The 27,621-nt window shown below is 42.7% G+C and overlaps 1 protein-coding gene across 1 annotated transcript in view; it reads right to left on the bottom strand.

The window, feature by feature from the left end:
• LHFPL7 (LHFPL tetraspan subfamily member 7) overlaps nt 1-27,621 on the bottom strand; it is a 199,684-nt gene that overhangs the window by 49,782 nt on the left and 122,281 nt on the right. Inside the window, exon 4 of the mRNA XM_078666080.1 lies at nt 8,295-8,433. Within this exon, the coding sequence (XP_078522206.1) occupies nt 8,295-8,433 (139 nt within the window). The remainder of the gene's footprint in view (nt 1-8,294; nt 8,434-27,621) is intronic.

Below are 27,621 nucleotides of genomic sequence, written 5' to 3'. Positions count from 1 at the left end.
TTTCGTTCATCAGCTGGCTCTTCGTGCCTTCACTTTGTTCTTTTACCTCCCTTTTGATTCCAGTAAGTCACTGAGTTAGAAATTCTATGTTCTTTATTTATTTATATGTTGGCCTGGTATTCCAGCTGATTGCTTTGTGCTGCAATACTATCTCTCCTCAGCGTCATGGTGTCTTCTTCCAGTTCAAAGTTGTCTTAAGTGCTCATCAAAGCTATATCCGCCTTAGAGTCATGTCTTTTCATAATACACATATAACCCCTCTTTATCTGTAATTGCCATTTAGTTACCTCTTTCTTAATATGTTTCCGAGATTCAGGATGCCTTGTGTTTGAAGACCCTGTGAGTAAACCGAGTTATGCTGATAACTATTTCCCTTTTTCCACGCTCGTCTCTTTGAAAAGCATAGCTGAGCTATAACCCATTTTTGGAGAGTGGGTGGGAAGCCTGGAACTCTCATCAAATTCTTCTCCTTCCAGCCGAGCGTGAATATTTGACCTACAGGCTTGATGTTTTAAGATCACAAGTGAATGTGACACATAGCGGGGAACCTTTTCTAGGCTGAGGTGTTAACTATTTACATGAAGCCTACCTTTGGTGCTTGTATGTATATCTCCCTCAGGTTGAAAACTCCAATCAGAAGGATTGTATGAATTAGAACTTTGGTGTAGTTGTTTAGGACTTGATCTATTCTAGAAACCTGCCACTGCATTCTCTATTATAAGCGATTATCGACAGGCTGCATGGGGAGGTGGGGTGATGGAGCATTGTGCAGTCAGGTGTTTAATTTACACTGCAACACTGATGCCTCTGCATACGTCTGATTCAGTGGGTCAGTTTGTTGGTGCCTGAATGGAGTTTATCAAACACTATTTGTTCACTCTCAGAGACTCAAGATTCTGTCTTTCGTAACATGTAAAAACAAGCATTGGCATAGCCAATAGGTCTCGCCTTTGGGACCTTATAATTAGCAACGCAAATGGCATTCACTTAACTAAAGGCGAGACGTTTGCATTTTCGGTGCTTGTTAAAGTATACATGGGGTTAGAGCTGATACCCTCTAGCTAGGGTACTAGATAGGTGATGGAGTCCTAGTAGGGGTAGCAATATTGGCGGTATAAATATGTACACATGGAGACCCTATAGTTTGAATGGAGTAGAGGTTCAAAGTTATAGTTAGATTTATAGGTGCTAAAGTAAACATAATTAGAGATACTACAGTATGGGTCACAGGTGAGGAAGGGGCAAAATAAAAACATAATTGACGGAGAGAGTTGGAGGACTGACTTGGATATACAAAGAGATGTCTAGAGACATGGCAAAATTAGGTTAGACGTGTTGACAGAGAAAAAAAAAGTGGAATTTCTGCCTGTAAATGAGACAAGTGATCTATGTGACCATGTAGTACAGTGCACAGATTATTTTCAATATGATGAGCATTCTCCAAGATGGTTTTGGCTTCTTAAAAGGGAATGCAAGTGATTTTGAGAGCTTTGGGGACCCCGATCTGTTCATTGTTATAAAATCGCACACAAATGTTTCTACATTAGCATTGCTAATTAAGGCCACCAGTATTACCCTGCGCGTCACGTGGAAGGAAGCACCCTTGGGAAATGCCAACTTGTCATTTTGCTGTGCCAGCAGCAGTCTTTGAGAGGATGCGGCAGTCGGTGATGGAGGGGCTTAGACTTTTCAAGTTCGTTTCATGTGCAGTGTGATCACTGCTGGCCTGGGAGAGCTGCCTCGCCCCGATCAGGTTGAGCTCCAGCTGCAGATCTGAAGCAGCGTCTCGACTTGCCCAGTGCATGCAACTCGAGTACCCCAAGATCATGGATGTTGTATTTGGCACGCCCAAGAAATGCTATCTTCCTTCCGTACATGACGACTTGCTACTCTATGATGGTGTTGTATGCATTGCGATGTACTTTATAAGATCTTTGTGATTGCAAATAAAGTTTTATGATGGTGATGGCTACTCTCTGAATCCTTCATCACGTCTAGGCTTGATTCTTCATGTAGACCAGTGGTTCCCAAAGTGTTCTCCGTGGCACCCTGGTGCGCCGGTAAAAAAATGGTGGGGAGCCACGGCCAACTGCCAATTAGGTCAAGGGACGGGTCAAAAAAGTTTGGGAACCACTGACTTACACACCCACTCACTCATCCATGCAACCACTCACACAGCCACTCACCCATACAATCACTTACACACCCACTCACCCTTACAGCCACTCAGTCACTCATACAGTCACTCATTCACCCATACAGCTGCTCACACACTTACTCACACACCCATACAGACACTCAGACACCCACTCACACATGGATACATATACAGTCTTACAGCCACTTACATAATATATGTTAGAAGTATTATCTCTCATTAGAGGTACACGTCCTATACTAATTTAACTTTTGTAGTAGGTTAGTATATATGTTTAACAATCATAAACTCTTAGAAAATACTTACACTCACTGGATTATGTCATCAGTGATGTAACTGACCATGTCATGAGTCATGTAATATGTGGGGCAATAAGCAGTGTATTGCGGCAGCACAAGTTATAGTTAGCTTAGGTAACTATAACTGCTGAATTTCACTGGTTGTGTATGAGTGAAATCTGAGCCTAATTATAGGGTCCCTGTAACCTTTGGGTATTTCAGTGAATTTCTAAGTTTTTTTTTAATTCTATTATCTAACTATAACGTCCCTGTAACCTTTGATTTTGTCAGTGAATTTCTAAAGTTTATTTTTATTTTTTTTAAGGTAATTCTATTTTCTAACTATAACCAGGGCCACTGGAAGTATGCAGCAGGATTTCGTAAATTATGCGGCAGGAAAAAGCAAATTAGGCATTGTGTAATAATATTACATTATTGTTTCATCCTCTTTAAACTTAGTACACTGTATGGGTATTGCTTTCCCTCATTAGTACCCATTTCACACACGAATATAGCTTAACACACCAGAAAGGTGATCAGTTCAGCTTTGAAAAAGGCCTTTCACTGCTTACCAACATGAGTCGCTGCATTTTTTACAAATTTGGAATCATCTGAGCTATAAACATTTCTTTTTTTAAATCTGCAAAATATGCAACAGATATTGGATTATTAAGCTGCACAATACCATAATTCTATTGCCCTGATTATAATGTCCCTGTTACATTTGTCCACCACTGGCATTGGAGCTAATTTATTATGCACCATTCATATATAACATTTCATTTGCTTTCATATGTTATAAATGGTTTCAAAGTAAGCCTTCCAGAGGAGACAGGGGATGTGCCATTCGTTTTCTGCCTCCTCTGGGGGTGAGCCATGCTCTTGAGGGGGGCCTGGGCGAGTTTCAGCCTTCATGGGTGTACTGTGCTCCTTGGTTGTAAGTCAGCAACATTGTATCGTGCTAATGAGCTAGGACTACTGGCATTAATCAGATTCATCTGAATACCTGTTTCAAGGGAGTGGTTTTAACACTATCAATGCTACAGCAATTCATCCTCTGTGCTGCAGATCCATGTTTCCCATTGTTCATGACGAGCTCAGCTCATCATGAGCACACAAGCAGTGTACTGCATTACGAGCTGAGCTCGTCATGAGCATGGAAGGGGTTAAGGAGGAATGGATAATCCCGGTCACCGGATGTTAAAAGGGGGCACAAGAAAACTCGGGCCCTGTTGGTTATGGTGAGTGAAGCGCTGTCTCTGAATGTGGAAGAGTGGCTGAGGGGCATAATATCAAGAAACGCGTTAAAATTATTGCCGCTTTAGTGGCAGGAAACTGTTGCTAAAGCTGCGATAATGAGCTTGATAATATGCCCTGGTGAACTCCCATAGAAGCCCATGTTCTGGGCTTCTATGGGAATTCTCCAGGGCATATTATCAAGCCTGCTATCGCCGCTTTAGCTTTAGGGGCGATAATTTTAATACCGTTCTTGATAATTTGCCCCCGAATTTGTTCATGTTATAAACACGTGCTCTAGTCACTTATCTGCCAAACCAAGAAGCTAGTAGGGACATGCAGAAAGCGAGTATCACAGACTAAAAAAAATAACTAGATCGGCCACCTGTCAATGAAGGTACCCAGAAGCGATCTGCAGCACAATTTTGTGTTGTACAACCGGCCTCACTTGTTGGCTGTGCCTGATGCTCTAAGGTAAGTGAGGCACAGAAGCTCAGAGACAGCACAGTAACGCTCTCTTGAGATGCACGTGTTTCCAAGCAGGCATCGCCAAAAGGAAGCTGCCATTTCGGCAACGTGCTTGCAACGCAATAACAGGGGCTGTGGGTCAGGTAACAGCACACGATGTATTTGTACTTACACTGGCTTCGTGCTAAGCCATTACAGGGATCCCTATACAATTTTTATAAGTAGTGCAATACGTTTAAGTAGCCATTGCAGACTATGTTTAGTTATTGCATCACAAAGTTTCACAGTCATTGGATGCAGCAACTCTGAAAGTGGATAACCATTCTGAAATACACACCACATGCTTAGTAATACATGTTCTAAAACAACCTAGCCAACAGAGTTTGTAAATGAAATACTGACCACACAGGAACATCTCCGTGCGTCCAGAAAAGGCAAACTCAGTGTCGCTTAGAATCTCCAAATTGTCTGCACGTTGCTGTTAATACAAGTTGAACACACAAGATGATGGACGGAATGTTGCACAATGGCAAAACATTCACCCCCAGTCACAGATCTGGGTTTAATCCATTGTTGTTTTGCTCACCAAGCCACCCCAGTTCAGACATGGCCATATGCAAATCAGTCTTGACCCTGTGCCTCATGGGAACAGTCCAGACCGAACTGCCAAGCCATGTCTTCCCTGGACCGGAATCAAGCATCCTAGGACTGGTTTCTGGCTATCTGGGTCCAAACTGGAATGGCATGGTGAGCAAAAAAACGATGGATTTAGGCCCAGATCTCTGTACTGGGGTGAATGTATAACATTGTTCTGCATTCTGTCCATCAATAGTTCATTTTGCATTTGTCACCCCGAGTGGGACGGGTATGCTCAGACGCGAGTCCCGTGTTCTCCATGCCACTGGACTCAAGCTATCCTGGCTGAAGAAGGGTGAAACCCCGAAACCGGTCCTAGGATGCTTGTTTCCAGTCCAGGGAGGACCTGGCTTGGCAGTTCGGGCTGGACTGTTCCCATTGGCCGCAGGGTCAAGACTGATTTGCATACGGCAGGATTCAAACTGGAATGGCATGGTGAGCAAAAAACAATGGATTTAGGCCCAGATCTCTGGACTGGGGTGAATGTATGACATTGTTCTGCATTCTGTCCATCAATAGTTCATTTTGCATTTGTCACCCCGAGTGGGACGGGTATGCTTAGACGTGAGTCCGTGCTCTCCATGCCACTGGACTCAAGCTATCCTGGCTGAAGAGGGGTGAAACCCCGAAACCGGTCCCAGGATGCTTGTTTCCAGTCCAGGGAGGACCTGGCTTGGCAGTTCGTGCTGGACTGTTCCCATTGGGCGCAGGGTCAAGACTGATTTGCATACGGCTGGGTCCAAAGTGGAATGGCATGGTGAGCAAAAAAACAATGGGTTTAGGCCCAGATCTCTGGACTGGGGTGAATGTATGACATTGTTCTGCATTCTGTCCATCAATAGTTATTTTTGCATTTGTCACCCCGAGTGGGATGGGTATGCTCAGACTTGAGTCCCGTGCTCTCCATGCCACTGGACTCAAGCTATCCTGACTGAAGAGGGGTGAAACCCCGAAACCGGTCCTAGGATGCTTGATGCCAGTCCAGGAAGGACCTGGCTTGGCAGTTCGGGCTGGACTGTTCCCATTGGGCGCAAGGTCAAGACTGATTTGCATACAGCTGGGTCCAAACTGGAATGGCATGGTGAGCAAAAAAACGATGGATTTAGGCCCATATCTCTGTACTGGGGTGAATGTATAACATTGTTCTGCATTCTGTCCATCAATAGTTATTTTTGTATTTGTCACTCCGAGTGGGATGAGTATGCTCAGACGTGAGTCCCATGCTCTCCATGCCACTGGACTCAAGCTATCCTGGCTGAAGAGAGGTGAAACCCCGAAACCGGTCCTAGGATGCTTGTTTCCAGTCCAGGGAGGACCTGGCTTGGCAGTTCGGGCTGGACTGTTCCCATTGGGCGCAGGGTCAAGACTGATTTGCATACGGCTGGGTCCAAACTGGAATGACATGGTGAGCAAAAAAACAATGGATTTAGGCCCAGATCTCTGGACTAGGGTGAATGTAAGACATTGTTCTGCATTCTGTCCATCAATAGTTCTTTTTGCAGTTAATACAAGTTGGACACCTGATTTTTACAGTCTCCACCCCCTAACCCTCTAATTGCCATGTGGTCAAGAGTAGGAATGTGCCTTGTTGTCACAATATCTGTCTGTCTGTCTGTCGAAAGAGTGTCTGCAAACATGCATATCTAGCCTTGTAGTGCTGCATTCTTGGGTAATATATGTCATATCCTTCTGCATGCCCTCCTCCTTGAGTCCCCTACACCTTATGGTAAGTCACCGCTCCTAGTATTCTACCTCAGCTCAGCAAAAAGATGTTCCTGCCCTCACACCTCTAAAGCTGGTCCCCCCGCTGTTGCACTTTGCAGATTTTCATGCTTGGCACTTTGCTTGCTTTTACCCTGTTACGTTTGGCAGATAAGATGCCGGGCGCTGCTTCCTCGCAGTTATAATATATTAGCTCGAGGAGATGTGGGAGGCAGGCGCTTTATAATAGCTGATTTCAACCGCTGTGTTGTTTTGTATCATCAGCGTCTATTTGGTTAGTGCCCTCGAGTGTGAGACCTAATTTTGCATATACCTGCGGCCTGTCACTGTCTAAGCTTGTTAGAAAGAAAGCATGTTCCGGTGCATTTGCACTCCTAAATTACATTTGTCTGGACTGCGTACTTGTAACACCATCACTGACACAATTAACTGACAATTTCAATCAAACAACAGAATCTTCTGTTGGGTTTGGAATATAAGATGTTAGGTGTTTGTATTTTTAAAATGTTTGCCACGGATTTGTGAATTTGTTGCGTTTTACCGTGATTTTTGTTAAAATTCTTTTTGCCTGGGGGGAAACCCCAGCACCACGGCTAATGGGTCAGGGTATTCCTACCCTGCTCCCTTCTCTTTTTTATCTCTTTTTGTTTGCGACTCGGCTGAGATTAAGTCCCAAGAAGGCTACCAACACTTCCTGGTTGAAGCCAATTAGATCTCAGCACAAGATCAGAAGGATACTTTTTCCAACAATTAAGAATAGATGAACAGAAATTGGTTGATCCTCAGTGAGTCAAATCGAGGCGTTCTTATTGGCTCAGCAATAAAATCGAAGAACTAATCCCTAGATTTACTAAGCCTATATGTTATCCTTGAGTTGTGAAAGGTGATGCAAGGACAACACAATGGCTTCAGTAACATTTACAAAGCCATGCAAGGGGCAATTTGCATTGCCTTGTGTGGCTTTGTAAAGAAATGTAACACATGGGTTACATTCCATTTCAAGCAGGGAGGCGTTCCATGGGTGGAGCATGGGCGTTCCCATGCATCCTCCCATGGATTTTGAGGCATTCCCAGATTTACCAAAGCTAGAAAACCTGGGAATGCTTCAAAGTGCTACGCCTTACCCAGTGAGGTGTAATGATGTGAAATATCCTTATTATGCCTCATTTCCTCCTTCCATTCTGCAGCATGCATAGAGATAGGCGAATGCTTTAGGGATTGTTTTTGTTCAGAAATGTGTCAAATTATCCTGCCTAAGGTGCTAGGTTGCCTGCGCTGATGCTAGGCTGCACATCGTGCTCCAGTGCAAGGAGAGAGCAGGAATGCTCCATATCTTCGTAAACATACCTGCTCTCTCTCTTCCACACAACACAGCCCAGCAACTTTGCTTGCTGCCCTGAGAAGCATGAACGATTAGTAAATATGCCCCTAAGCTTAAAGTAAAAAAACAGGTTAAAATAGGTGACTATTGCATCACCACCACCCCTATAAACGGTGAAAGTGCACAGCATGCACCTCCTGTACACTGGTTTGTGAAGCAAAATTACAGTTTGCCCCTTGGGTTCTCCTTTTTTCATAGCAACAGAGAATTTTAGGGCAATAATTTGCAATCACCGGCCCTGATTGCATAACAAGTGGTATGTACCTTAACAATGCGCTCTTAAGGCTATCACTTCAGCTCCTATCCAGTTGACCGTCTTACCTTCAATCATGAAAGTATGGTTTCCCAGATAATTGTAAAAAGCACAGAAATATACATCAAATGCTACTCAGTGAGTGGAAAAAAACACTATTACCTGCTGCAGTTTGCGCATATCTTGCTGGTGTACAGACTCTTCTCTGGCAGAGACCCTCTGGTATAAATGTCCAGGATAAAATAAGAACGGCTCCAAATATCAGGAGCAGCCATCCTCCAAAAAGAAGCACAGCAGCAATCTGAAACAAGAAACATTGATTGCTTCAATCAATGTTGCAAATTAATTGTCAATACATTTCTTGGGCGCATTTACTTCTTGTGCCACAGAACAGACTTCTGGGACTTCACAGTCCCTGTCTCCTTTGTATCACATCACGCTTGCGATAAGAGATACAGCCTGGACATCCCTTTGCCTCAAAACAAGCAAGATAATTAGTGCCAACATGTTTGCCTTAAATATTTGCCATTCATGTGGTACTCAAGCACAGTATAATATCTGTTTTATTATCCACGGGCTGTAACTGAAGTTCTGAGTCCTTTTCCAAACAGGCAATGCCAAGTAGTGCTCAGACCTTTAAAAGGCTGGGTGGAATGGTCCCAGGCCTTTTCAGACCGATCCTACTTATCCCTTTAGCTGAATGGCGAGACCTTGTGCCATCATACACGCACGCATACATACATATATACATACAAAGTTGCTTTTGGACAGCCCCAGCCAGCCATTGGCTACTGAGATTCAGCTGGTTTTAAGAAATTGCTGACAGGATTGTCCATCAGCCAATCACATCGCGGATACCTCTTAGAAAGTAGTTTACATCCCTGATATGCCTTTTATTTATTGTTTGTTGTAGGCGGGGGCTAATTATTGTATGTTTTAGTGCCAGAGCTCTCTATTCCAAAGCATGCATGTTTATCATACCTATAATTGAAAAGCAAAGCTGAAAATCCATCCATGCCTCACTGAGACCGAATTGTGAGTCCTGTGTTTTCCATAATAAAGCAAAGCATCACAATCAGGTGTATAATCAGATGAGTGCATGAGGAGAAAACATAGACTACAACATACATCATCCATCTGGTTGTGCCACGAAGTCAAGGAACCAAAACATGAGCTCATCTATGATACATGTTTTAAAAAAAAACTTTATAAAGGAAATGATTGCAATAAACAACATTTTTTTAGTTTAAAAGGAAGTTTATTTCAAGAAAAGATTGCAACCAGAAAACATACATTATAATCAAAATACAAAATAAACAGCAATCCAATATATAATTATAAAGCACAAGATATAGAAGGGGAAAAGGAAGGGAAAAGAAAGAAAAATAGAGGTATGAAAGACAAAAAGAAGAAAAAGGTAAAGAAAGAAAAGGGATGGGGCAGGAAAACAATAACAGTTCATTATGCAAGATGCCTAAAATATATCTAAAGAGATAAACGTTGCTAAATAAAATTCTTTAACTGTAAACAATGAGAAAATGCTTATATAATACAATTAAATATTACTATAGAAACACTAACTACATCATGGTGGTTTAGGGACTTCCTCAACAGCAGGATTATGCAAGGAACGGGAAGAAGCAGAAACATCAAGAAAATTAGTAATTGGTATCCATAAGAGGTCACGTTTAATAGCAAGAGATAGGGGGGAGACATAAGCTCTATCCAATCTGTGGTTGTAGCAAACACCATACCACCACGCTTGAAAAGAGACGTTTGATGTATCCTTCCAGGATTTAGTGATCTGTTGAAAAGCCACTGCCAAGAGCAGGTCAATAATAGAAGTATTAATGGGCAAAGAGGACCAAACCTCAGACAAGCTACCTAGAAAAATGTGAGTGATCGAATAGGGAAAATGTGTAGAAAAAATGGAATTAATTTGTTGCCATACTTTAGACCAAAAGAGATGAATAAGTGGGCAAGTGAAAAGCATATGTTTGAGATCAGCACAAGGATAGGAGCAGGACCAACACGTGGAGGGGAGAGATGAGTCCATAGTGTGTAATCGGGCAGGAGTGATCAAGAGTCTGTTGTAAATAAAAAATAAGGTCTGAGTAGTATTAGCTGCTCTAGAAGATCTTCTTATTTTATTCCAAATGTCATGCCATAACGAAATAGAAAAAGTATCAGCCAAATCAGATTCCCAATCAAGTTCCGTCTTGGATTTATCTCTATCAAGAGGAAAGTCATGTATTTTTTTATAAATTTGCGAAGCCGAAGGGGAAGACAAAAGGAACGGGCGAGTAAGAGAGGAGGATACAGGAGGAGAAGAAGAAGTAGGAGAAGAGTTATAAGACGTTTGGAGAGCCACGCGCAACAAATGATACTTATTAAGAAAGGAAGAAGGAAGAGCAAAAAGAGATTGAAGGGACGAGAAAGGAAGGCAAAGGCCATCATGAAAGAATTGATGAACCCAAAAAAGACCACGAGAATACCAATCTTTCCAGAAGAACGTTCTGTTATGAATTTTAACAGAAGGGTTATACCATATGGGCGAAGATAAAAATTGAGCTCGATCGTCAAGACCAGTGAGGAAAAAGGGTAAGAAGAGTTTCCTAGCAAGTTTAAGAATAGGAAGAGACATCTTAGATGGAACGCGAGAAAGAGAAATAAATTCTTTGAAGGTAAAAGGATGGAAGAAGGAGGATTCAAGTGTGACCCATATCGGAGGTGAGGAAAAACCTGATACCGCGTCTAATAAAAAAGGAGTTGAATGAGAAAGAAAAAATGAAGAGTGGTAGGACGCGAAATCCGGAAAGTTAACTCCACCTAGAAACTTGGGACGTTTAAGTTTGGTAAAAGATATCCTAGCTTTTTTATGTTGCCATAGAAATTTTGAAAGGACAGAATAAATGGTTTTGAAACAGGACTTAGGAAGGTTAACAGGAAGGTTAGAAAGAAAAAATAAAATTACCGGAACCAACATCATTTTAATAGAGTCTAATCTGCCCCACCAGGATAAAAATAAGGGATGCCATCTAGTCGTGGAGGCTGTTAGATTATCAATTAAGTTTTTAATGTTTAAAGCCACTGTATCTTTAATAGATGGGGTAAATTCAAGACCTAAATATTTGATTTTATTGGGACTCCAATGGAAGGACGAAAGTAAAAAAATCAGCATGGAAACAATATTTATTAAGAGGGAGAATTTCACATTTGTCAACATTAAGTTTATAACCAGAGACTGATGCATAAGAAGAGACTTCGGATAAAAAAGCCGGGATAGATGTGTGAGGGTGAGATATAAACAGAAGAATATCGTCTGCATAAGCAGATAGCTTTAATTGTGTGTCTCCATATGGAAATCCAGAAATATCACTATTTAATCTAATTTTTGACAAAAACGGTTCTAAAGCAAGGATAAAAAGTAAAGGAGAAAGAGGACAACCTTGACGAACACCACGGAAAAGGGGGAAAGAAGAAGATACAAGACCGTTAGCAAAAATAAAAGACCTAGGAAAGGAATATAGTAGGGAGATGTAAGATATGAATTTAGGGCCAAACCCAAACCAAGAGAGAGTAGAAAGCATAAAGGACCAATTGACTCTATCGAAAGCTTTCTCTGCATTCAATGCAATTGCAGCTAAGGAGTGTTTGAAAGTGGGGGACGTACTAAGAACGTTAAAGAAAAGACGGGTATTATCCGAGAGAAGGCGTCCCTTGATGAAGCCACATTGTTCCGAACCTATCAGGAGTGGAAGAATTTTATCTAAACGAAGAGCTAAAATCTTAGCAAATATTTTGTAATCTAAATTAATTAATGAAATAGGCCTATCATTTTTACAGAGAGTATGATCCTTGTTATCCTTAGGAAGGAGACAAATGAGAGCTTCTTGGAAGGTACCTTCAGATTTCTGAGAGTATATAAAAAAGCTGAATAAATGGTGGAGTTTGGGAACAAGAAAAGAAGAAAAATGAGAATAAAATTCTATAGAGAACCCATCGGGACCCGGTGCTTTACCTTTTTTGAGGACATGAATGGCATCCAAAATATCTTTGGGAAGGATATCCTTATCTAAAGAGGAAAAATCAACATCGGTCAGTTGAGGACGAGGAATAGAGGATAAGTAGTTATCAATATCGGAGGGTACAGGAGGAGATTCTGGAGTATAAAGATTTTGGTAAAAAGCAGAGAATTCATTTAAAATGTCCTCATCCTTATGAAGTACAGTATTAGAGGAAGAAACAATCGAATCGATCTTCGTTCGCTTTTTTTTTATTTTAAGGTAGTTGGCAAGAATATTCCCAGCCTTGTTTTGGGCAGAGTAACATTTAGCGCTAGACTTAAGTAAAAACAAGTTGGCTGAGTTGGTAGTTAATTTATTAAAGGAAAGTTTAGCTTTAATGAGTTGGGTAAGGACTGATTGAGATTTGGTGGAATGATAAGAAAGTTCCAATTGTTTAATCTGAGAGGTTAAAGAAGATAAAGATTGGTGTGCAAGGCGACGTTTCTTGGCAACATAAGAAATAATAAAATCCCTAGAAGCAGCTTTAAAGGTGTCCCAAATTAATTGAGGAGAAGAGTGTGGTGTTTCATTCTCTGCAAAAAAGCGTGGTGCAAAGTCAAGGAAAGAAGAAGTAAAGGATGTAGCTAAAAGGAGGGCATTATTAAAACGCCATCTTCGAGTTCCTTTAACTGGAGGGAGTAAATCAAGACCTAATGAGACAGGGGCATGGTCGGAAATTAGGATAGACCCAATGTCAGAATGAGTGATATGTTGAGTGAGATTCTTAGAAATAAAGAGATAATCAATACGTGATTGGGAGGAGTGGACAGGTGAGAAATATGTATACTCTAGTAAGGTGGGATTGGAAAGTCTCCAGGAATCAACAAGGGACCTTTGGGAAATAGTGGATGTGAATTGAGTATGAACCTGAGAAGGGGAGAAACGAGACGTGGACTTCCTATCAAGAAATGGGTCTACAACCATATTACAATCTCCTCCAAGAATAAAGTAGTCATCATTATAATTCATAGAGGATTGAAGGATGGAGGGCCAAAACAATTTATCAGGAACAGTGGGGGCATATAAGTTGAAAACGGTTAAAGGAATTTTATTGACCAATAACGAAACCACCACCCATCTACCCTCCATATCAGTATCTTGGGAAAGAAGTTGAATGTTTAGACGTTTATGACATAAAATTGCGACCCCGTTACGCTTCTCCGAACCTGGGGAGGCATAAACATGACCTACCCAGTTCCGGCGTAATTTAGAAATTTCAACATCTTTAATATGAATCTCCTGCAATAAAGCTATATCAGCCTTCAAATGTGCTAAATGCGAAAGAACCCGTTGTCTCTTAATTGGGGACCCCAAACCTTTGACATTCCATGAGATTACATTAATAGACATTGAAACTTATCAGCAAAATTGAATAACACAATATTTAGCAACATGAGCATGAGTAACCAGCATAACTTACAACTTAACCGCAAGGTAGCAAAATTAGCAAAAGACAAAGGAGTATAGATCAGAAAAGTGAAGGACAATGAAGGAAGAAACTTAGTACAGAAAAGAAGAGGATGGAAACAGAAGAAAAAGGAAAAGAGTGAAAAAGATAAAAGAAAAAGAGAGAAGAAAGAGAAAAAAGGGAAAAGAGAGCGAAAGGGGAAAAAAGCGATTAAAGGAAAAGGAAGGGTACAGAAGAAAAATAAGAGAAAAACGTTATATGAAAAACATACCACTGGGAAATAGAAAAAATAGGGATGGTGAAGCCACATGAGGGAGATGGAGCGAAGAACGGGAAAACTCCACGACGAGACGACAGAGAAGGAAACAACCTCAGGAACAACGCCATAGGTGAAAAAACAATTTGGGACCATATACGAAACCACCTAGAAGGGGAGAGAAAAAGGAGGGAAAAAACTTGAGGAACAAGGGAAAACTTACAACGAAACTTAGAAAAGAAACACAATCAGAGCTACAACCTCCAGAAAGGTGAAGAATTACGTCAGACAATAAATATCAACAAAAATGAAAGACAAAAATCACCAAAATAAGGAGACATTACAAGAGACAAAAGGGGAGCGAAGAAGATGAAAAAATGTTGAAGAAAAATCATGTTAAATAGGTATCAGACTTCATGGTAGAGGAATGTCCATTGAATCCACTCGGCAGCTATTCAGGAACCGTTGCAGAAGAGCAGGGTCTTCGTAAGTGGTAGTTTTATTGTTATATGTCACTTTGAAAAGGCAAGGATGGAATAAACCGTATCTCGCATTCAAACTGCGCAACGCCGGCCTCATATCCAGGAATTTCTTACGCCGATCCGCTGTAGCCTTAGCGTAATCTTGAGCAAAAAATAGAGTAGAGCCATTCCAGATGATTTTCCCTCGTTGTTTAGCAGCTTGCAACACACGGAGTAGATCAGTATATTCAAGAAAGTACAAAATAACTCCCCTAGGTTTAGGAGAGGAGGCTGAAGACAATGTACTTGGACCAAGACGGTGTGCTCGCTGAATATTCAGAACGGGAGAATCAGGTAGGCCAAGAAGTGTTGGCAAAAAGTATTGAAAAAAGGAAATCGGTGTGGGGCCCTCCAAACCCTCTACTAGGCCATAAATGCGTAGGTTGTTACGCCTATTACGGTTTTCTAACTGTTCAACCTGTTGTTTAAGTAATGTAATCTCTTTAGACATGGGTGAAATCTGGTCTGTAAGGCCTTGAATAAGCTCAACACGATTTTCCAACACTCCAACTTTCTGTTCAGTGACAGACCAGTTGGACTCTAGGTTAAGCAAACGCAGATTAGTTTCCTCCATGTGAGGCTTGAGGGCACGTAGTTCTTCAAGAATGAGGTCTGAGGAAGCCAAAGAGGATGATGCAGGAGGAGGAGAAGGAGGATTCACCTTGACTCGTTTGCCTGATAAAGTGGAGGAATTAGGTACAGTAAGGGGCGCTTTAGTGTTTTGCTTAGTGGTCAAGCGGGACACCGAAGAAGCAGACCCCTTAGAATTAACAGAGTCTGTGAGGGAATCCTCTGGAGAGTCTTGTAAGACATTAAAAGGATTAAAGTCCTCCAAAGTTGTTTCCTTTAGCCGAGAAGACCCATTGCGATTAGTACGTGCCGTAGCCATTATCAAAGTGAGAGGAAAACCACTGCGTAATCGATATAAATCTGTGCGCCAAAGATAACCAACTGGTGAAGGTAAAAAGAAAGTGTGCAGAGTCTGTCTCAGAAAACACCCATGAATGCCAGCAATAATCAAAAATGGCAAAGGCGAGGTAAAGAGAGGAAGAAACCAACCTTATGGCCGAAAAGTAGAGGGTCCGCTGAGGAGTTGTGAGGAATAAGCATCAAAAGCGGGAAAAACGCGGACGCGCCGAAAAACAAAATGGCGGCCGCAACGCTGCTGAGGAGAGCGGCAGCGATAAACATCAAAATGAAGGGGAACTGCTTACAGAAAGCGACCGTCGTGGCAGCAGGGCAGGCAGCATCCTGTCCGACGTCGGAAAAGACCAAATTCCGGGTCCGAAGACAGAAATGAAGTCCTGGAAGCAGCTCGGACTTCTACGTCTCGGCGGAGCTCCCGTGAGTCGCGGCCATCTCGAAAGGCTCCTAAGCCACGCCCCCCGCAATAAACAAACATAACATTGCTTATGACATCAAGAATCATGGTACAGTATATTGAGAACTTAATCAGTGTCTAGACTGTCAACGTACCTCCAACTCACCGACACCGATAGAATTTCTTCCAACATCCCATAGGATAAAGTCGATCGACCGGCATGTTTAACAACCCTATATATCCATTCGACTTTCCCCAAATTTTGGTCCCTTTGTTTGGGCAGCCTCTACTCTCATAAACCACCCGCTCCGTCAGCATACACCAATCCATATCCTCCTTCCACTCCCTCAGGGCAGGGGAGAATACAGCCCTCCACATTTTGGCTATGTTGCGTTTGGCCACCATAAAGTTCAAAGTCACCCAGAGGTGATCCTTGCTATTCAAATCAATAGGCTCTAATAGATTACAAAGTGCTTTGTTTACTCACCTATCAACAGCACTGAAGAAAAAGCTGCCAGTTTCTGGGCTAGAGATGTCACATCGTTGTTCTGCCCCATAATGGCAGAAGTAATTTACAGGTTCACTGTTTAAGGTTGGTGTAATTAGATATTTTTAATTTACATACAGAGATCTTGATTATATGCGCTGCTGTGCTAATTGTCTTAGGGAAACGTTTCTTTAAATATGGTAAAATGATGCACGTGCGCCAGCACATTTGGAGAGACCTCGGAGAGGTGGATGGTTTTGTTTTAGGTCTGATAACAGACAATTCTTTCCGTCTGGAAAGATCTTTATTGTGTGCGCATACACACAAAGTCTATCTATCTATCTCTATTCTGCCACTGCCTTGTTTTGGGTCAGCCGTTTTTTGACACTGCCTTGCTTGGGTGGGCTCTCTACAGGCATTGCTTGATGGGCATTTTGCATATGTTTCCATTTTCTGCTTATCAAAGAAGTGGTCCAAATCCGCTGTTTTTGTGGGCACCATTGCAACGAGGATGTATCTTGCAAGGTAAATGGGTATGTACCCATCTGGCTGAGCGCCCAACGGTATGTGAAACTGGTCTTATGACTTTTATTTTGGCACTGGTGTCACTCTAATCTAACGTGTGCAGAGGTCTAGCCTACCCTTGTCAATGCAAGGTCCCGGAACTGTACTGTGGCCCTGTGGCCTGGAGGGGCACACCAAGCATGTCATCATAGTAGGCAGTGGACTACAATCCATGCCACAGGAGTATCACATAAAGCAGTGGTAACAGTGTATTGTGTTTTGTGTTTTGTAGTGTAGCCAGATCTTTTTTCTCAGCATCAGTGACAGTGCAGTATACTGACCACTCTTGTATAAAGCTCCACAGTTAAGTGAACACAGAACCTTGCGCTGACATTCCGTGTGTGTGTGTCTGTGTGTGCAATGCGTGTGTGTTGCGTGGGTGGTAGTAAGAATGTGTGTGTGTCTGAGTGAGTGGGATTCATTTTGGATACCACTGATTTAGTTTGTCATAAGATGAAGAATGAGGACAGCTTCGCCCAGACAGTGGAAGTGTATTGACTGCATTCCTGTAGCTGAAGAGTGGAGACCCAGACTCTGAAGTGGGGAGGAAGGAAACAGAGCAACCGTAATAAGTTAAATGAGGTCGTTGTTAGCAAAGGACTGATTATTGGCTCTTTTTGACTACTGCCATTTGGGGGATGGCAGTATCAGGTGAGTGGTAGAACCATAGTTTCATGTTCAAGACGAGGAAGCTTCTAGGCAGGGCTTTCTCTTTTGCCTGTCTGTGATTACTGCTTCAGGAAGGTGATGGCAGCCAGGTGCAGAGAGTTAACACTTCATTGTGGCCATGTTTTGCATACTTCTTTTTGAAGTCAGCTCTATTGCTACCATCACTTTGCACAAAGACTGTGTCTGGAAAGTAGCCTAAATATGACACTCAAAAGGAACCAACCCAAACTGATATTAAATCTTAGCGGATCAAAAATCCCTGTCTAGAAAATGAGTTTAAATCGGGGTCCAAACAACCCCTTTTTATTCCACCTCTATGCTGTCCATGACCAAGGAAGGTCATGCTCTCCAGAGTACTCAAAGGACTGCTGTGTGGCTAGGGCTGGTCTCTGCTTGATGCTCGTCTCCCAGAGGTGAAGGAACATCATCTGAAGTCTGCACTTTCTTCTGAAGGAGCTGAAAATTTGCGTAGTGCCTAAAAGCCTTAGTGTATGCTAAGGGATAGTAAGAGAGTGCCCGGCACTGCAGGAGAAGGGACTCTACAGGAGGTGAAGCGCAGCCTGGAATGCAGGATCAATGTGTGTCATGAGGGGTCTCCCCATCTCTCTACACAGTTCCTCTTGTGAACTGCGCTAAGAAATTACAAGCACATGTGCACTGTGTCAGCAAGCAACCACTGTGAATACACAAGCTCACGCTGACACTGGAGAGGAGCCACATTTCCCCTGAAGTGGAACACGATTTGCCTTGGAGGCCACGATTGCTAAAGATACATAGCTGACGAATCGGCCCAGAGGCTGAAGCTGCCTTTCCTGTCCACCTGTCTGCACTCGGCCAAGAGTACAGCACCTCAAAACATGTTGTGCATCTACATTTAAGAGGGTGTGCAGTTGTAATGTAATGTGATGTAATGCAGATTTATTTAATGCGGTTTTATAAAGCACACTATCACCCCACGGGCATCCTGGCACTGAGGTTTGCAGGTACTTCGCTAAATGCCAAAGTTTACCAATCAGAAGACTGTCCTACACTTCATCCGAGGGAACAGCCAAGTTTTAAGCAGTTGCGCAAGTCCTACTGTGTTAATGTCGTCCAGCGATTCCTATTCTGGAGGGAATCTGCCACTGAGGTCCCGCAGTGAGGTGGAGCTGTGAAGAGCAGAGAAGCAGACTGAAACTTTTCTCTGACTTAATACCTGGGATAAGGACTATTAGAATGAGCTGCACATCTAACCAACGGGGGTAAAAGTGAAGTATTCTGCACCTGCGCACCGTTCCTGCCTCTATCAGGAGCATACTGGAACTAACTTATTAGAATCACCAGATCGGGAAAAGATTATCAAAGGGGGGAGAAGATTGTAATCCTATACTTGCATTTTACTTCGACTATGTTGTGCTTTGTGATTAAAGTGCTTTCTTTTCACATAAAAGATAAGCACCTAGCAGGGCATTACCTCAGTCAGTCTGATGGATGATGGATTAGTTCTGATCTCTTGACCCCTGATCTCACGGGGCAGATTTATGAGAAAGTGACACATCTGCAGAGATGCATCACTTTCCCTGCACCACCCTGAGAATCCCTTGTGCCAACATAGATGCGCCGTATTTTCAGTACGGCGCACCATGGCGCAAGGATTGACAGATGCGTTAGAAATTCTGACGCATCTTTTGGGGCAAAAGTCCCACATTGCTGGAGTCGTGTTGCAAGCACGATACAACTCCAGCAAAGCATTTTGAGGCCTATTCTCACTACATTGCATCACTCTCTACGCCTGCTTAAGGTTTTGACGCAGTGGGGTCCTAAAAGTGATATAGTGAAATCTTCTAGATTTCACTATGTCACTTTTATGAGGCTTTCCTGCGTGGGAACTCCCACCTTGTATACATTATACCCGACACAGGTATATTGTGGCGCAGGGCCTTACAACGTGACGCATCTCCCAGGATGCGTCACATTGTAAATTGGCTGCATTTTGCATCACAAAAGTGATGCAACGGCGGCACAAAAGTGTCGCAAGGGGCTTGTAAATCTGCCCCTATCTCCCTAAGAAGCCTGTGACTAGCGGGAAGATTTCCACAATGTGGCACCCACAATAGAAAAAGATCTATCTCTGTAGGAACTACCATTACTTTGCAAAATTCCTCGTTTCCTGAATATACTTCTTTGACAATTTTCTATGTTCATAGGCACTCTCCATCACCTTTCAACTATACTAGTCTGGGAACCTGGACCGAAAACAGCACCAGGAGTAAGACACTCTGAACCCACTGGCTGAAACACTCTCTGAAGCTCTCTCACTCCAGGTGACTGTGTCCAATCAGAGCGACCAGGAAGCTGACTGCTCCTGCAGGAGTGCAGGAGAAGAAGGAGGGGGTGAGGGTGGAGTTGGAGTTGGGGGACAGAGGTCTACAGAGGCTTGGGCTTCGCAACTTTATATCCAGAAACTCGAGAAGAACAGGGGCTGTGCGGAACGCAGCTCTGGTACGCTGCTAGTGATTGCACATGGAGAGGCAGTAAGTCATGGACTGTAAACATACCTGAGCTGTGAATCAGCTGCTTTTCAGGGGGCAAATCTGTGCCACAGACAAAGATCAAGCTTTAAAGGACAATCAAGTCAGCATAGTGATAACAGCTACCACCACGAGCTCATCACAACCTGCTTCATTCCGCTCTAGTATCCCACACAAAGGATGTGCATGGGAAACAGCTATACCAACCACCACCTATTAAATTGAACAGACTAAGACAGCCTTCAGCTTCAAAGACTCAAAAGCAGGAAGGTAAAATCTGCACCAGAGCTAAAATGGTGAATTAAGGTGGTGGGGGCTGCAAGAGCGTGACGCTTTATAGTTACAATTTGCACTAAGAACCTTTTTTCACCTCTATTTTTTACTATCAAACATGATTCAATTAGTGCCATTTAGGAACATTGGCCTTAGCTTAATAGAAGACCAATCCCCACAAAAATAAATAAATAAAATCCTTAATCAGGCTATAAGTTGCCTAACACCTCTGGAATTCTATTCTACATTTGCTTGAAAGTTGGCACCTGCCCAAGGGCCTCTAGATCACCAACAAAGGGAAGACTAAAAGATTGAAATATAGAGAGATGTAAAACTGAAAAACAGCCACAAACATCAAATAATGAAGCTCCATGGAAGTAGGAGCTAGTCTTATACAGCAGAAACCACAAAAGCTATATTAGAAAAAGGATACATTCTGACTCAATTCTTTGAGCATCCGGAGGCTTTATAAACAACACAGCTACAAAGCTAGGTATAAATCAACGAGACCATCTAGACTTACTGCCATTGTACAAATACTGTATAACAAACAAACCAATTTAAAACACCAACAAAGAAAGGCAAATAAAATAGAGCAGCCAAGAAATCCAGAACGTAGCTTATAAAGACAACATGATCTATATAATCAGACACCTCATGCCTTCTGCCCACTTCTAACAATTGTTTAAAATGCAGACTGATTCACTGCTGGAAATAACATCTAAAATGAACGGTTTTCAAACTGAATCACTAAGGGCCTTCGATCTATCTCCTTTCATGAAGGGGAAGGATCATGGTGTTAGCACAAGAAGCACAAGTAAAATCAATGATTATCAGTACAAATAAACGGAAAGCATAAATAGCAATTATGTAGTAAGCCACTATAACATTGCTGATAAAGATTTACTAGCATCTCTTAACAACGACCCAACCACTAGGCACATGGGAGAAAAATGCTTCCTATAATCTTTCAAGCTTAAACCATGACAGAAGTCTTCAATTTAGCAAAGTTGCTAAATGCACCAATGCAAGAAAGACAGGTAAACCTATTGGATAACATGCGTAATGACAACAAAATGAGTAAACTAAATACCCTGATACATTGGGCCCAAGACAAAGTAAATCAAAGAAAAGGATCTTGTACGTGTGCTACTCTTCTCGACAGACTTCCTAATATACCAACTATTTTAACATCTTTGGTAGAGGACCTAAAAAAAACGCTGCGACCAGATTTTGCTAGCAAAATCAGTCAAAACCAAGGAGACCCTTACATCGGCAGGCATCCAAACAATATGTTCTAGCCAGAAAGACCTAATTGATTAAATTGTGGCAGCAACAAGCGAACTTGCTTTCACCAACAAGCCAGAAGATAATGAACAAAACAACTTTCAGAACACAGCTGCAATTTCTAAGTATGGGTGAATTTTGCGACTTCGCGGTACACGAATTAGTGCGAAAGCGTACTCACAGTCCGCAAAATCCGTGAACTTTTGCGAGATTGCGGACTTTTTAATTTTTGCGTGTTCGCAGGATTTTTTTCAGCGCGGCTACCGCAAAGTTACCCATGCGGTCATACATGGGCGCGGCCATCTTGTTTTCAGTGTTCGTGTTGCGTATTTCCGTTTCCGGGCGCTAGTTGCATGCTTGCGTTGTGCATTTCCTACTTGCGGGGCGCGATTGCGTGTTTGCGTCCGTTTTTGCGTGCTCGCGGGGGAAATATCACGCGAACTTACCCACGTGGTTGCAATGGGCGCGGCCATCTTGTTTTTCATTCATTGCTATGGTTCTGGGCATGCTTTTTCTATCCAGCTTTAATCTTTGTAATCCTTTGTTTGTTTGAACTTTTTTTTGATCTTTTTTACTCATTATCCATTTCTCTATTTTTCTACATCTATATTTTGTGTTTTTTTCAACTTTTTGCTACTTTTGCTCCTTTTTGCTACTTTAATAACTACTTTTTTTTTAGCTCTCTCTTTTCTTTTATTTACTTTTTTTCCCTATCCTTTCCTATTTTTCCTTGCTTTTACCCTTTTCCCTTGTTCACTTGGCCACTGGATTCAAGATAGCCTGGCTGATGAGGATTATTAATCCGAAACCGGTCCCAGGATGCTTGTTTCCGGTCCAGGGAAGACTTGGCTTGGCAGTTCGGGCTGGACTGTTCCCATGAGGCACAGGGTCAGACTGATTTGCATATAGCCATGTCTGAACTGGGGTGGCTGAGTGAACTAAAGAATGGTGATGGATTAAACCCAGATCAGTTGACTGGGGGTGAGTGTTTGATTTGTTCAAACGCTCCGTCCATCATCCCCTTTTGTATCGCTTTGTTCGCCCTAAGTGTGGCAGGGTATGCTCAGACGTGAGTCCCTTGTTCACTTGGCCACTGGATTCAAGATAGCCTGGCTGATGAGGATTATTAATCCGAAACCGGTCCCAGGATGCTTGTTTCCGGTCCAGGGAAGACATAGCTTGGCAGTTCGGGCTGGACTGTTCCCATGAGGCACAGGGTCAGACTGATTTGCATATAGCCATGTCTGAACTGGGGTGGCTGGGTGAACTAAAGAATGGTGATGGATTAAACCCAGATCAGTTGACTTGGGGTGAGTGTTTGATTTGTTCAAACGCTCTGTCCATCATCCCCTTTTGTATCGCTTTGTTCGCCCTAAGTGTGGCAGGGTGTGCTCAGACGTGAGTCCCTTGTTCACTTGGCCACTGGATTCAAGATAGCCTGGCTGATGAGGATTATTAATCCGAAACCGGTCCCAGGAATGCTTGATTCCGGTCCAGGGAAGACATGGCTTGGCAGTTCGGGCTGGAATGTTCCCATGAGGCACAGGGTCAGACTGATTTGCATATAGCCATGTCTGAACTGGGGTGGCTGAGTGAACTAAAGAATGGTGATGGATTAAACCCAGATCAGTTGACTGGGGGTGAGTGTTTGATTTGTTCAAACGCTCCGTCCATCATCCCCTTTTGTATCGCTTTGTTCGCCCTAAGTGTGGCAGGGTATGCTCAGACGTGAGTCCCTTGTTCACTTGGCCACTGGATTCAAGATAGCCTGGCTGATGAGGATTATTAATCCGAAACATGTCCCAGGATGCTTGTTTCTGGTCCAGGGAAGACATGGCTTGGCAGTTTGGGCTGGACTGTTCCCATGAGGCACAGGGTCAGAATGATTTGCATATAGCCATGTCTGAACTGGGGTGGCTGAGTGAACTAAAGAATGGTGATGGATTAAACCCAAATCAGTTGACTGGGGGTGAGTGTTTGATTTGTTCAAACGCTCCGTCCATCATCCCCTTTTGTATCGCTTTGTTCGCCCTCAGTGTGGCAGGGTATGCTCAGACGTGAGTCCCTTGTTCACTTGGCCACTGGATTCAAGATAGCCTGGCTGATGAGGATTATTAATCCGAAACCGGTCCCAGGATGCTTGTTTCCGGTCCAGGGAAGACATGGCTTGGCAGTTCGGGCTGGACTGTTCCCATGAGGCACAGGGTCAGACTGATTTGCATATAGCCATGTCTGAACTGGGGTGGCTGAGTGTACTAAAGAATGGTGATGGATTAAACCCAGATCAGTTGACTGGGGGTGAGTGTTTGATTTGTTCAAACGCTCCGTCCATCATCCCCTTTTGTATCGCTTTACCCAGGACCATGGCAAAGGGAGCCGGCAAGTCGAAGGGGAAAAGTCCCGCACCCCGTAGCCGGCTCCCTTGCGGGCAGTTAAGGGGGGAGTTAGTAAGTCCTAGGGAGATCTTTAGCGCGGTGGAGGTGGCCGCACCTGTCTTCTTTGTACAGCGCCACCTCCCCAAGACCGTCACAGCAGGTGGCAGGCCCGGTACCGGGTATGGCCTCCGGGAGCATCACCAGCTAATGGGTAAGGTGTGCCGGGCCATGTATCGGGAGTCTGGGGTCCGGCACACCTACAACCAGGTGACGCACCAGTGGTCCGACATCCTGGACCGGGAACAAAACCTGCTCGACCTGCTTGACGTCGAGATCCCTGAGCTTGGTGAGTACTAGTAGCTAAATAACTACTTTGTTTTCTTCTGCTCTGTGTTATATTGCAAATATAAGTTTTTTCCGAATAGCAAGAATGCTGCCAATTACATTGCAGGAAAATTATGTTTCAAAAGCTTCTGTGATTGCAGGTGCTTGCCTATTCAGTCAGTGGCGGTGCTACTATGCTTACTTGTTTTCAATTTTGTGCTCATTTGGCTTGAGTGATTATGTATGAGTGTACTTTACAGAACTGCGTAATGCTAGAGAGACTAGAGACTCAAGTCCAGTCCTTCCTTTGTATTCCTGCCACTAAGAGGAGATATTGGTAGTGGATTGATAGGTTGAGTATATTATGACTTGTTATTTAGTAGGACATTTTTTAGTGGTCTGCAATCATGACAGACTGTGTCTGTCACTCCGGGTGCTGCTGAGTGCTGCCAGTCCTAGTAGAACCTTTTTGAAATTGGTTTAGTGAGTTACATAACTTTCCAAGTAGACGGTCCGCGAATCCAGCAATACTAATATCCTAGTAGACCACGTCAGATAGGTCAATAAATTTAGTGCAATTGTTGTTTATTTCCCCGAAATAATTTGTTATTGTTTTTTTTTAATGTTTGATTTCGTTGACAACAATCATCCATGTTTGTGTCTTTCTTTCATGTACATCAGGTCCTCCCAGAGGCAAGAGGACAGAGGTGGCAGTGGCGGTGCCGGCGGAGCAGGAAGGCCAGGATCGGTCCGCCAAGGGCTCTTCTGCTGGCCCCAGTAAGTTTTCCTGTTAATATTAATAATTATACTTCCCTAACTTTTACAGCACCTATTTAATCCAAACGTTCATCATAATTCTATTTTTTCCTAAATCGTCTTTGATCTTCTTGTAGACTGTTTCTAAATTCTTATCCTGCCTCCACTATGACTCTCTGTGCTACTACTATTTTATTAGTCTGCCTGTGTAGCTAGCTAAGCTTGCACAGTTGGCAAAAGGTGTTTAACAAAACTCCTATTCAACAATAGCTCTAGGCACTGAGTGCAGTCCTCTGGGTTGTCCATAATGTCTATTGAAGTCTTCTTAATGTTTATGCTTTGACAATTCCCAACAATAAAATGTCAATGGCCACCAAGAATAAGATACTAGTTTACTTTTTGATTGTATAGGAGGACATACTACTACTGTTGCAGGGACTATTCTGCACATACAGAACTATGGACAAGAAATAGGGCATTGGTGATAATAGGCGCAGTTAGACTTTCCACATACCTCAGTCATAACAGAAGTTGAACCAATTTCCCCCAATTTCCTTACTGACTAGCTAGTATGTCAGAGTCATTATTTAGCTCAATGATTATACAACCCAGAGAACATAAGATTACGGAGTCAGAGTCCCGACCTCTCAGAGTCACGAACTCATGCTTGCAAATGCAAACCCTTTCACTCACTCACTCATGACCAAAAACCACAGTCTATGTAAGTTTTAAAGCTTTAATAAAAGTAAAACAACTAGCTCTGTGTGTTCTCTGTATATTAAATTTCAATTGTGCATTTTATAAAAACATTTATTAAAATCGACTTCATATAATATAAACGGTGAACTCTTGAAAACTGAACAGTGGCTGATATCACACATTAATTGTGGGAGAGCCTTTACCTGGTTGGAACTTAAAGTCTTGGTGGTGAGGATGACGGCTCCGAGTAACATATTGCTCTTGTTCGTAGAAGGGAAGCTTCTGTCTTTTATGAGAAAAATGGTGCGTGTTAAAAAGCAAGCATTCATCAGTTGTGCCAAAAAGTGTAGAATGTTATGGCTAAGCATACATAAAAAACACCCTCCCCTTACGAAAGGGTAATTTTTAGTTTAGACTAGAGAGTCACAAATAATTAAATGTGTTTATGTAGTAACATATTTTTTCATTCCTAGACAAAATAGGGAGTGGTGTATATGGCATCTAAAAATATTACATGTATTTTCTAGGCGTAACACCATCGGCACAGCCCACCACCAGTGCCGGGGCCAGTGCGGAAGGTGGTCACTCAAGGGGAGGATGCAGTGCCAGCAGGAACTGCTGTGAGGGATGCCACAGTAGTGGCGGGCAGTGGTAAGCTATTATATTCCTTACTTATTGAGATTGCAGAGTAGGCTCGCTGAAGGGGTGTATATGTTGTACAGTACAAGTACACTTTACTGTTAAGAAGACTTACAAATTTAGAACTAAGTTTTTGTCAACCAGGTAGAAGACAGTCACCCTTGACTTCGCATTAGCAATAGCATTAGCGGCGAGAGTTGATGAGTAACCAATGGCCTCCTCTAAATTTGACTCCAACTCAGCTGTGAAAGTTTTATCGAGAAGCCAAGTCAGATAAGAGATGAACTTGATGGATGGAATGAACAAAAAGGGAAAGAAGGGTGTAAGGAAGGACGAGCAAGTTAAATTAATGACTGGCAAAGAATGATACGTGTTTTTGAATGCAGGCACAGGTGACTGGGAATCTGATGCATGGCCGGTTGAAGGCTGAAGCAAGGATGGGTGGAAGGAAAAAGAAAAGAGGACTACCTGGGTGGGTGAAACAGAAACTGTATGTGTGCGCAATATATCCTTTGGTTCAAATTCAAATGCAAGTCAAGCACGGATGCATGGCTGGCGGTTTACAAAATAAAATAAAAAGGGTGTTTTCAGTGAGAAAAAGTAAGGTTTGTCCAGTTGAGACATTACGAAGAATGGTTGACATTTACTTTGAATGGATGGATGCCTGGATGGTATCTTCCTCATAGATAGCATAGGTGTATGTAGAAAGAGTAGATTACGGAGACCACTCACTACCTCTGTTAATAATATTTTTACATCTCTGTCATTCATGTGTGGCCTAATGGTGTTCACTCAATCAATAAAAACAAAGCACCTAAAGTCATCCCTTATATAAGCAAATATCCTGTGAAGGGATAGATGATCATATTATTTATCTTCTTCATTTTCCTTTTGTAGTAGTCAGGGGCAGGTCAGGGTGAAAGTTACATTAATTGAGCAGTAGGCCTTGTAACAGAGTATGGCCAGTGCCACCCGTAATAGAAAAGTAAGAGCTTCACCACCTGCAAGTACTGTACTGGTTACAGTAATGCAAGTCTGCGTCATCATGGCTTGCGTCCGTTTTTCTTGGGTGCAAGCTGACTGCGCTGGTATTATGCCGGCTTCCACAAGTTTACTTACTAATTTCGCTAAACAAGAGAAAAGAAGAAGACTGGTGTACTGTCTGAGTCTAATGTAGTGAGTCCATATAGTGCTAGTAGAATTCCTGAAACTCCCACTAATGTTAGAGCAGAGGCCGACGAAGTGGGAGGTTAGATAGATACATGCCACAAATGTTATGTACTGTGCTTGCAAGTTGCTAGTGCTACTGTGACACAACTTTCTGTTGAATTAT

This window comes from Lissotriton helveticus, chromosome 11 (genome assembly GCF_964261635.1).
Source record: "Lissotriton helveticus chromosome 11, aLisHel1.1, whole genome shotgun sequence".
Taxonomy (NCBI): domain Eukaryota; kingdom Metazoa; phylum Chordata; class Amphibia; order Caudata; family Salamandridae; genus Lissotriton; species Lissotriton helveticus.
The sequence above is the reverse complement of the archived record's forward strand: the minus strand, read 5'-3'. Positions and strand labels throughout refer to the sequence as shown.